At 47.4% G+C, this 12,132-nt stretch overlaps 1 protein-coding gene across 16 annotated transcripts in view; it reads left to right on the top strand.

Annotated features, from left to right (window-relative positions):
• Nucleotides 1-12,132, top strand: part of TRERF1 (transcriptional regulating factor 1) — a 237,929-nt gene that overhangs the window by 187,918 nt on the left and 37,879 nt on the right. For 12 of the 16 annotated variants that reach the window (XM_017547279.2, XM_017547277.2, XM_037745300.1 and 9 more), the window contains 4 exons: nucleotides 3,821-5,506; nucleotides 7,577-7,623; nucleotides 8,510-8,660; nucleotides 10,096-10,404. In XM_017547279.2, the coding sequence (XP_017402768.1) occupies nucleotides 4,079-5,506; nucleotides 7,577-7,623; nucleotides 8,510-8,660; nucleotides 10,096-10,404 (1,935 nt within the window). In that variant the 5' untranslated portion in view covers nucleotides 3,821-4,078. The remainder of the gene's footprint in view (nucleotides 1-3,820; nucleotides 5,507-7,576; nucleotides 7,624-8,509; nucleotides 8,661-10,095; nucleotides 10,405-12,132) is intronic. The other 4 variants (XM_017547286.2, XM_017547285.2, XM_017547288.2 and 1 more) reach the window with 2 other exon arrangements.

Genomic DNA, 12,132 nt, shown 5'->3' with positions numbered 1-12,132 from the left:
AAAAAAAAAAAAAAAAAAAAAAAAAAAAAAAAAAAAAAAAAAAAAAAAAAAAAAACAGACGTGATTCCTGCTCTAATAGAGAAAGATCCATTAATCAAATAATTGCACTGGTGGAAGTACAATTACAAACGGAGGAGAGTAGCCTAAAGGGAAGGAATACAGTTTTATGAGAACATATAAGAAAGGAATCTGATGTAGACTTGGGGATTGGGGTCAGGGTGAACTTTCTGAGAAGGTATAGTTTGAGCTGAGATATGAAGGATACCCAGTGAGGGTGAGGAGGGGAAAAATTCTCCAAATGGTGAGGGGCATCATGTACAAAGGCTCTGGAAGTGGAAGGGAGAATGGCAGATGCAAGGAAAGAGCTCTTTGAAAACAGCATCCAGTTTGGGAGAGATGATGTTGAGTTGCCTTTGAACACGGACATGATGATGTAGAGTGGGCAGCTGATCCGGATCTCAGACCATCTGAGCAGGGGGCAGTCTGGGGGTCAGAAGGGTTGGGTGGTGGATGAGGCTTTCGGAGAGAATATGTGTGAGGAAAGGAGTAGATGTCTGAGACTAGCTCATAAGCCCCAGAAGGCCAGAGCATTTCAAGGAAGGAGAGTTGCTTCCCCCTGGCAAGACAGGGGATGTTTCTCTTATTTCTTCCTCTCTCCCTGCTCACTGTCATCTGAGTTCTGGTCTTACTTGTGTCTCACCTGGATGCAGCAAGAGTCTGCTAATTCAGTGCTTCTCAAATTTTAATGTGCACATAACTCACTTCGGAGTGGGGATCATCTCAATAAAATACAGATTCTGATTCAATAGCTGGAGCTGGAGCCTGAGATTCTGCATTTCTAACCAGCTCACAGGTGATCTGGACCACCCTTTGAGCAGCAAGAGTCATTAGTCTCCTTGCTTCTGAAGCTCAGTGCTCCTGACGCCCAGCACCCTCTTACTGCTGCAGCCATCTTTGGCCAGCCTCCCCTTCCTCCCGCAGCTCGCCTTCCTCCACCCTTCCCTTCACCAAATGTAACCCCTCATCTGAAGTTTTCCATCTCTTTCTCTTGTAGTTGTAAAAGGGACAGAGGCCAGCTCGGCTCACTCTCAGGTAGAGGGGGACAGCTGCAGTGGTCTTCAGACTTTTCTGTTTAAAATCCTCTCCCTAAAAGAATCATTTAAAAGTCTTTGCCCCTTCATACAGTTTTAAGTTTACATCTACATTTTTTTATCATACATTTGCTGAAGATACAATTTCCAGTATATTGTAAACATTGATATTTTTAAGCAAAACTATTACATCACTGTTTTAAATGTATCCAGTAGAATCTAAACACCATAGCAATTTAATACCTCCCGTCATCTACTTTAAAAATGCATGCACCACCTCTTTAATAGTCAGTGTTCCTTTTTCTTCTGGAAATTTTATTTTCATTTCACTTACCCTATGGAATTTTAGCCCAATGTAATATATGTAATATATTTTTATGCTTGGGACTTTTTCACTTGTTTCCCTACCATATTTCTCTGTAACAATTTTATATTAAGTTGAAACTGTTTTAATTTTTTCAATTTCTAAAATCAAAGATCTAAGTATTAAAAAGTTCTTCTGGTTTGAGTTACCGCAATTACTAATGGTACACAATTGATCAAAACAACATAAATGTATTACTAATTTGGATGAATAGTAAACATAAATAGCTAAATTATATTGAAAATGCATCTCTAAATGAAGTGTTGGTACTGGTGACTTTTTGTGGGGGGTGACTTTTTTAAATAAACTTTTTTAAATTAACATACAACATATACACCTGTATGTATATGACCAGGTCACAGTCATATACATACAGTTGTATATGTTGTATGTTAATTAGCTTGAATTACAGCAGAGTGAGATTACCACTCAGGTCCAGAAATAAAATATTGCTGGTGCTGAGCTCTATTTTCAATTTCTTTATCCATAGATGAATATTATGCAATGCTAGCATGAGACAAGGATCAGCATTTATAGTGTTTCCATTTTTCGTTCTCCCTGCGGCAGTATGTGAAAAGTTTGCTCTTCTTTTTTACTTTACAAAAGTAAAGGAGGGTGATTAGGAAAGAGAAGGCCTAAAAGGACAGCTTGCACCTCTGTCACTCATGAGTTCTAGAAAGAATTTCTATAGAAGTTGAGGATCTAGGAATTGAATCTCTCTTTTTTTTTTTTTTTTTTTTGAGACAGAGTCTTGCTTTGTTGCCAGGTCGGAGTGCAGTGGCACAATCTTGGCTCACTGCAAGCTCCACCTCCCAGGTTCAAGTGATTCTCCTGCCTCAGCCTCCTGAATAGCTGGGATTACAGGCACCTACCACCACGCCCAGCTAATTTTTGTATGTTTGGTAGAGACTGGGTTTCACCATGTTGGCCAGGCTGGTCTCCAACTCCCGACCTCAGGTGATCCACCCACCTCAGCCTCCCAGAGTGCTGGGATTATAGGCATGAGCCACCACGCCCAGCCAAGAATTGAACCTCTTAAAACTTTAGATACATATGCAATGCTTGCAAAGTCTTCATGTGTTCCATGGAGTTCACACCTCAGTTTGAAGTTCACTGAAGAACCTGAATGGACTCACAGGGACCCAGACCAGTCTCTGCAAATGTCCTAATTAGTGTTTCTACAAGTGAGAATCTGATCAGCCCAGCCTACTTCTTTGTGCCAAATCATCTCAAAAGCTTCTGGCCAGGAGGTTACCCCTATACACAGATGTTTATCTGATCAGGAACCACAAGGAGACAGGTGACTATGTTGACCTGAAAGGCAAACTAACATGTACAGTACTCTTCCTGGAAACCTTCTCCAATTCTGTTCTTCTGCTGCAATTAAGCTTTCCAGTCTCGGAATTCCCATCTGTCTTGCTCGTTTTTTTTTTTTTTTTTTTTTTTTATAAGGTCTTGCTATGTTGCCCAGGCTAGTCTTGAACTCCTTAGCTCAAGCAATCCTCACCTCAGTCTCCTGATAAGTGGGTGTACAGGTGTGTGCCATCACACCCTGCCTCTCTTAGTTTTGCCTTTTGATTACATGTATCTTTTTCTCCTTTGTAATTATTCATGTGACTCATCACCTCTTCTAACTACATGCGTGAGAGCAGGCCTGTGTCTTAGTCATTTCTCAGCATTGTACCTTACAGTTAGTAGGTGTCTAATAAATATGTGTTGAACAGATAAATTGATCAATGCATATCTTAAACTTATTTATATTTCCCACAGGTCCTAGAATAGTGTTGGGCTTCCAATAGCAGGGTCCCAGAAGAATGGATGAATTAATCAATGAACAAAACAATGAATTAACAAATCAATGAACTACTGAGCCATTGAACAATGGCTCGAAAGTAAGAGAGTTTACCTCTCATGTGAGAGTTAAGATCCGCGGATTCAGTGTAAAGGGTGTGGAGTGCATGACCCTGGCTATTTCTGCTCGAGTCCCCTGTTTCTCATACATATATTTTTAGAGACAGGGTTTCACTCTGTCACCTAGGCTATAGTGCAGTGGTACAATTATAGCTCATTGCAACCTTAAACTCCTGATCCCAGGTGATCCTCCTTTCTCAGCCTCCTGAGTAGCTGGGGCTACAGTTGCATGCCACCACACCCAGCTAATTTAAAAAACATTTTTATAGAGACAGGATCTCGCTAGGTTGCCCAGGTTGGTCTCAAATTCCTGGCCTCAACAAATCTCCTGTCTCAGCCTCCCAAGTAGCTGGGATTATATATTTATTTTTATCACTGGTCATGGTAGATATCAATTGCTCATCACAAAACATCCAAATAAATCCTTTCCTGTCTTTTGCATCTTGCCTTGCAGGTGTGAGCGACGTCTCCTCACCACAGTGCTGTGTGGTCCGTACCTCAGCCAGGGAGAGGATGTAAAACCCCCTGCCCTGCACATGAGTGGTACAGGCCAACAGGAACACCTGGCTCCAGCCACATTCACAGACATGTCAGCCGTGGAGTAGTGCCGACACTTTCTCTCAGCTTCTCAGGGTTTCAGTCCTTTTGGGTTTGTTTTATTTACCTTTTTTTATGGTTTTGTGGCTGAACGTTCACAACCAAGGCAGACGGCATGGGTGATCAGCAACTGTACAAGACCAACCATGTGGCGCATGGTAGTGAGAACCTTTTCTACCAACAGCCACCACTTGGTGTCCACAGCGGGCTGAACCACAACTATGGGACTGCAGTAACAGGGGGCGGGATGGATGCCCCTCAGGCCTCGCCCATCTCCCCCCATTTCCCTCAAGATACGCGGGATGGTCTGGGCTTGCCTGTTGGCTCCAAAAACCTTGGCCAAATGGATACCTCGAGACAGGGAGGGTGGGGGAGTCATGCAGGGCCTGGAAACCATGTCCAGCTACGTGGTAACCTGGCCAACTCAAACATGATGTGGGGGGCACCAGCCCAGGCTGAGCCCACTGATGGCTACCAGTACACCTACTCCCAGGCCAGCGAGATCCGGACCCAGAAGCTTACCAGCGGTGTCTTGCACAAGCTGGACTCTTTCACCCAGGTGTTTGCCAACCAAAACCTGCGAATTCAGGTCAACAATATGGCCCAGGTGCTGCACACCCAGTCAGCAGTGATGGATGGAGCCCCTGACAGTGCCCTCCGCCAGCTGCTGTCTCAGAAGCCCATGGAGCCCCCAGCACCGGCTATCCCTTCCCGCTACCAGCAGGTGCCCCAGCAGCCTCACCCTGGTTTCACTGGCGGGCTGTCCAAACCAGCTCTTCAGGTCGGGCAGCACCCCACCCAAGGGCACCTGTATTATGACTACCAGCAGCAACTGGCTCAGGTGCCAGCGCAGGGAGGACAGCCGCTGCAGGCCTCGCAGATGCTGTCACAGCACATGCAACAGATGCAGCAGCACCAGTATTACCCACCGCAGCAACAGCAGCAAGCTGGGCAACAGCGTATCTCCATGCAAGAAATACAGACACAGCAGCAACAGATTCGCCCATCACAGCCGCAGCCGCAGCCGCAGCCACAGCAGCTACAGCTGCCGCAGCGGCAGGGCTCGATGCAGATACCTCAGTATTATCAGCCCCAACCCATGATGCAGCACTTGCAAGAGCAGCAGCAGCAACAGATGCACCTGCAGCCCCCTTCTTATCACAGGGACCCTCACCAGTATACCCCAGAGCAGGCACACACTGTCCAGCTGATTCCTCTGGGCTCCATGTCCCAGTACTACTACCAGGAGCCCCAGCAGCCCTACAGCCACCCCCTCTACCAGCAGAGCCACCTGCCCCAGCACCAGCAGCGTGAGGACAGTCAGCTGAAGACCTACTCTAGCGACAGACAGGCCCAGGCCATGCTGAGCTCCCACGGGGACCTGGGGGCTCCTGACGCAGGAATGGGAGACCCAGCAAGCTCGGATCTGACCCGGATCAGCAGCACCCTCCCCCATCGGCCCCTCCTGTCCCCCAGTGGGATCCACCTCAACAACATGGGGCCTCAGCATCAGCAGCTGTCTCCCAGTGCCATGTGGCCCCAGGTATTCTCCCAGTGGAAGTTTCTCCCAATACCCAGTGTGCTACAGGGTCAGCCAGGGCCGAGTCTGCCGTGCCCAATCCTGTCTTCAAGCCCCGTCAACCATTTTGTTCTTTATTCATTATACAAACATCAACCTACATGTGTCACGCACTGTCTGTGCCAGGCACTTGGAATACAAAATTAATTTTTATTAAGTCCTTTGGCCATGGAGCTTATAATCTACTAAGGAGATGGCCAGAGTACCATATCATGCCCTAAATGATTCATGTAATGGTTAAGACCTTGAGTTGGATGCCAGGGAACCACACAGTGGTGGTGTCTCAGTTCCCTTGGATCTGTGTGCTCAGGATATGTTCTGTGACATTGGTCCTCCTTTGGGAGGGAGACCACATTATGACAGCATTTCTCAAAGTATATTGCTCAGAACAGCTGTTCCGCAGTGTTTAATGGATATTGCTGGGGAAACAGTGGGTTCTCTGGATAAATAAATTAGGGAGTTCTTTTTTCTTTTTTTAGAGATAGGGTCTTGCTGTCACCCAGGCTGGAGTGCAGTGATATAATCATAGCTCACTGCAGCCCTGAACTCCTGGGCTCAAACGATCTTCCTGCTTCACCCTCCCACGTAGCTGGGACTACAGGTCTATGCCACAAACCTGGGTACTTCCTTTAGTTTAGTTTAGTTTTGTAGAGACAGGTCTCCCTATGTTTCCCAGGCTGCTCTTGAACTCCTGGCCTCAAGCGATCCTCTCACTTCCGCCTCCCAAAGTGAAACAGGTTGCTGTACTGCAGGACTTTTTGTGGCCTTTAATATGGTAGTATGCATTGTGAGTCTGCCAAAGGGGATACCATGTATGACTGCAGAGACAAAAATCTTAGCTTCCCACATGATCTAGGCTGTGAAAGTAAATAAGCAAAACCTGACTGGTATGAGGCATTAGGGAGTGGTGGTGACTGTGGACTAAAGAGCAGATGCCCCATCCCATAGCATTCTCAATAAGAATTTAGCCAAACAAAACATTCTAGCCAAACAAAACATGAATGCAGGCTGATTCAGCCTGTACACCATAATTAACCTTGATTTGTTCCAAAAAGTATTTGATCAGAAACAGCCTACTATGTGCTGGGCACTTTTCATGCCTTGGCTTATTCCAAGTGCTACAGTCAATATGTCAGCAGTGTCTGAGGAGGAGGTGACCCCAAATGGGAACTGGTTGGGGAGAGAGAAGGTTCTGATGGAGATCGAAGGCCAGAGATGAACTTCCCCTTGACATTGTTTTATCTGGGGCTCAGACCCAGTAGTAACTGAGAGCCTTTGTAAATATAAGAATGAGATGATTTGGCTAAGGCTTTTTAAGAAGAATTCCAGGGCCAGGTATGGTGGCTTACACTTGTAATCCCAGCACTTTGGAAGGCCAAGGTGGGAGGATGGCTTGAGCCCAGGAGTTGGAGACCAGCCTAAGCAACATAACTACCAAAAAAACATCAAAAATTTAGCCTCTACAAAAAAAAATAATAATAATTTAGCTGGGTGTGGTGGCACATACCTGCAGTCCCAGCTACTTGGGAGGCTGAGGCAGGAGGATTGCTTGAGCCCAGGTAGTAGAGGCTGCAGTGAGCCACGATCATGCTACTGCATTCCAGCCTGGGTCACAGAGCAAGACCCTGTCTCCAAAAAATAAAAGGAATTCCATCAGGAGGTCTCCTGATATGATGCTGTGTCTTCCAACTTTCTTCTGTGCCCCTTATGGGAATGGAGCCTGTCTGCATGGAGTGTGTACCCTGAGAGAACAGGAAAGAACACGGTGGGGGGCTGCATCCTGGTGGGCTTGCTGTGGCTGGCAGCAGCTCCAGGAGTTGGGTGGTGGTCCCAAGTCAAGGTCCCAATTCAGGGACAGAAGTCAGATGCAGAAGAGCAAGGGTGTAAGTGGACATGCACGGGGTCAGCATGAGGTAGTCGGCAGAAAGAGTCCTGGAAGGGTACCTGGTGTTCCCACCGCTCCAGGACTGCTCCCTTCAGAACACATTCTTTTTTCTCTTCTTTTTTTCGGTGTCCTGTTTGGCTCAAAACTAGATGCACCTACCTGATGGGAGAGCCCAGCCAGGTTCCCCTGAGTCGAGGTAAGTTGAGTGGAGCTTCGTTGGTATTTTGGGAGACTGGGAGGATTTTCTGGGGTGTTTCTCATGATTCATTTCTAAATTCAAAGTCAATTCCTCAAAGAAATATGTAGAAATGATAGCAGCTGTTGTGTTTGAGTGCCTGCTCTGTGCGAAGCCCTATGCATTCTGTGTAGTAGAGTAACCAACGAGGGTGGGTATGATTATGATGTGCCTATACTCAGGAAGCACTCAGTAATTCTTAGCTCTTACTATTGTTACTTTACAAATGAGAAAACTGAGGCTCAAAGAGCTTAAGGTTAAACATCAAGTAACAATGCTGGGATTGACCGCAAAGACCACGTTCTGTCCACTCTGCATTCATTCAGTATTTATTAAGTGCCTACTGTGTGCCAAGCGTAGAGCTAGGCTTTGAGAATGCAGCAGTGAACAGTACAGACTTGCTTCCTCATCTCATGGGCATGGTAACTAAAGATTTGGCCAAACCCGATAAACATGAAGTGTGCGATATGGGGCTGCCTCAGGAACTTGCACCAGGGTCTCCAGCGGGGAGGCTTTTGGAGGAGCTGGGCTCAGGCTGACCCCGGAAGGGTAATAGTTCCCAAGTCAAAATCCATTGCCTAAAGGCCTGGCATGAAGAAGGACATGTTGTTCAGTTCTTGCATGACTTTGAGAAGGTCTTTTCCCATGCTGAGCCTCAGTTTTTCATCTGTAAATTGGGCTTAGTTCTCTAAAGGGCATTGGGGTGATGCAAGTGGTGCCGTGGACAATGGGACCACTGGATGAATGGAATGGGTCTGTGGTGGGTATGAGGTCTTGTGGCAAGTCACTGTTTCTCTTCCCTTCCTCGTCATATGTGTCCTCTCCATTTGGCTCTACCCTTGAGCAGTGGCCAACCCAAAGGAGTGTTTGGGGAGCAGTTTGATGCCAAGAACAAGCTGACGTGCTCCATCTGCCTGAAGGAGTTCAAGAACCTGCCTGCCCTGAACGGCCACATGCGGTCCCACGGGGGAATGAGGGCCTCCCCCAACCTCAAACAGGTTAGCAGGAGCCAATCCCTGATCCTTTCTGGGCTATGTGCTGCTTGCTTTGCTTTGCTGCCGTCAGAGAGTGATGTGAGCCCCACGCAGGACATGGCGAGGCACAGTCCTCCCTTGACAGGAGTGCTTAGGCTCTGAGGCTGGTAGCCAGCCAGGTCAAAGAACCCCACTTCCCCAGCGTTACAGTGAGGAAGGGTCAAAAACAGGCACTGGAAAGCCTTTTAGGGCATCCCAGCCTCTCTCTCTGCCTCCTGGAGAAGACAGCAAACGAAAACATGTAAATGCAATATTGTTTTTAAACTTCTGCTGCTTGACACACCCAAGACCGGGGCCACTGGGGCCTTCCAGATTAGTGGGCAACAGCCAGAGACAGCTAATGTAACCATCAGGCTCTCCGCCAGAATTTTCTGTTTACTGATGCAGTGGCGTTTGGCTCAATATCCAAAGATCCTTAAATACCCTCCAGATTATCCAAGGTAGGCTATCCAGATAGTAAACTATCCACAAGTTTTAAAGTTAGAGTAAAATCAAAAAAATTCTCAGAATTCTTTGAATATTGTTACTTATAATTTAAATCTATGGGATTAAATCTTTGTTGACCAGAATTTTTGATTACCCAGATGACTCCATCTCCTGGCCATGCCAGATTATGTTTTTTAAAAAAGCTTTTGTCTTTACTTGTTAAAAGTACATGTTTTGGGTCGGGCATGGTGGCTCACACCTGTAATCCCAGCACTTTGGGAGGCTGAGGCAGGTCGATCACCCGAGGTCGGGAGTTCAAGAGCAGCCTGACCAACATGGAGAACCCTCATCTTTACTAAAAATACAAAAAAATTTGCCAGGTGTGGTGGTGCATGCCTGTAATCCCAGCTACTCGGGTGGCTGAGGTGAGAGAATCCCTTGAACTCGGGAGGTGGAGGTTGCGATGAGCCGAGATTGTGCCATTACACTCCAGCCTGGGCAACAAGAGTGAAACTCCATCTCAAAAAAAAAAAAAAAGTACATATTTTGTATCTCCAGTGTGGTTTCCTGAACTGAATAAAATTTAGGATGGAATGCCTATTTCCATTTGACAAATGAATAAACTAAGGCCCATAGAATTAAAAACTGCAAAAGATCCTACCTTGTTTGGACTGATGACAAGTTCGTGTCCTTTCCTTTAAAAGCAATGACAACCACATAATTTTTAAAAATTGCTTAATACACAAGTAATAAATGGTCAAGATTTTTTAGCTGTAGAAAATGGAGGCCATGGCCTCCTCTACCATCAGCTGGCATCACTCCAGCCGAGGGACTCAGGATTGCAGGAAGGAAATCGCCCTGCAGTGGTTATCACCCATACCTGATGTCCTGGAATCTTTCAGGAAAAGCAAAGTGCATCCCCTTTGTGAGAGCTTCTCTCAGCCCAGGATCAAAGCCTTTATTGTCTGTGTAGGAGGAAGGAGAGAAGGTCCTGCCGCCTCAGCCCCAGCCGCCACTGCCGCCTCCGCCTCCGCCTCCGCCGCCGCCACAGCTCCCTCCCGAGGCAGAAAGCCTCACGCCTATGGTCATGCCTGTGTCTGTCCCTGTCAAGCTTCTCCCGCCCAAGCCCAGCTCTCAGGGGTTCACCAACAGCACCGTTGCCGCCCCCTCCGCCAGAGACAAGCCAGCCAGCTCGATGTCGGACGACGAGATGCCTGTGCTCGTGAGGATGACCCTCTCTCCCCCACACTCACCCCAAGGGGCTGCCCCCCGCACGCCTGCTGTGAGTTGCTGCTCTGCCCCACCTGCCTGGGTGGGGACATCCCTTTGCTTTCTTAGAGATGGGGCAGCCCTTCCAGAGTCACTGACCTGAGCTCAACATGGCTTGGCCTCTCAGGGCTGAACCCCTGTGGCCACGTTGGGAACCCCATCCTTGATGCCAGACTAATGGCCTGGGTTAGATTCTGAGAGACCCGAAAGTGTTCCCAGATCATCAGAGATGATCATTCAGCTGGGACTCACTGGGCCAATCATAGCCGTTACTGAAATATGGAAGTACTGTATACCAAAAAATAAGCAGCTTGCCCAGGCCCTGGCCCCTTCCCCAGGATCTCCAGACCTCCCAAATCCACTACCAAAGAGGTAAACACTGGCACAGCAGGTGCCATCTTGAATGCAGTAGCCCTGGCATCCATTCTGACAATCAGCCTTACCAGATGCTTAATATTTTGTCTGCTTAAATCCCCTGGAGAGCCTAATTTGTTAAAGTTCCCAAAGTAGTTCCACTGAGAGCCACCCACCCCTAGTCTCAGGAAAGCAAAGGGGTTTGTTTTCCTCACTCACTGTTCTCCTTTCTCCAATTCTAAGTGCTTCACTCAAAGAGCTTACCTTGGCTCTGGGAAGGGTTTCTTTGTCTGTCTGTCTGTCTGTCTCTGTCTGTCTCTTGGACCCTAGGGAATTTATGATCTGTGTGGTTGACAATATCAAACCTATCTCCCCACAGAGTGGTGTGTTGGGGTCATATTTGTCCTTAGGAATAGGCAGCTGCTGAGAGTCTAGGGGGCATAGGGTGAGGCTGGGCCAGGATAGAGGGAGAGAGGATAATTAATAGAACTAGAAAAGTCTAGAAAAAAACCCTTATGGTTCTCTATGTTAATATCAAGTCCTCAAAAGAAGAGAAACTGATGGAGAACTGGGGGGAAGATTCTCATAAGCTGTCAGAACTTGGGGGCCAGCAACAGGTAGAGAGATGAAATGACACATCCAAGCTCCCTCTTTGCCCAGAGGAGTTCATGATTTGGTGGGAGAAACACTATTTCTCCCCTTGGGGAGCTCTCAATTAAGGGTTCATAATCACATGGGGGTCAGAGTCCCAGGCACACCCCCTGCCACCATCACCCATTCAAGATGGCGAGAAAAAAGACAGGGGCAGACAAGAAACGGATGCCCCAGGTGTGACTGGATGGGACTACACCTGGGTAGCAAAAGTCATTATGGACCGAGGAGGGGCAAGGGAGTTTGCTCAGGAGATCATCATTAGCATTCCGAGCAGCGTTTGGAAGGGAAGGATGATCTTGACTTAATGGAAGGGTGAGAGAGACCTGTCGGTTGGGGGGATTGTGAATTGGACACGTGTAGGTGGGACTGAATACTTGTGAACAAGGTCTTGGCACTTGATGTAAAGAAATTAAAACATCCAGGACAGAGCCCTGAGTGCCCATCCCAGCTTGGCTCCTAGCCAGCTCATCAGTGGTTCTCATCCTTCTCTGTGGACAGCTTTTTAAAGTTTTCAGTGCTTGGTCTTACCCCCAAAGTGTTCAAATAGTTTGGTGGGGTGGAACACTGTAAGTGCTTCCTCTCAAGTGGCAACCAGGCATGACATTCTAGGTGGCTTCTGTGGCCCAGTGGCTCACAGCCTTTACCTGGAGGATCAGAAAATCCAGGTTTAGGCCAGGTGTGGTGACTCACACCTGTAATCCCAGCACTTTGGGAGGCTGAGGCAGATGAATCA

This window comes from Cebus imitator, unplaced genomic scaffold (assembly GCF_001604975.1).
Source record: "Cebus imitator isolate Cc_AM_T3 unplaced genomic scaffold, Cebus_imitator-1.0 Scaffold197, whole genome shotgun sequence".
Lineage (NCBI taxonomy): Eukaryota > Metazoa > Chordata > Mammalia > Primates > Cebidae > Cebus > Cebus imitator.
Note: the sequence above shows the minus strand (reverse complement) of the source record. Positions and strands in the feature narration are given on the sequence as shown.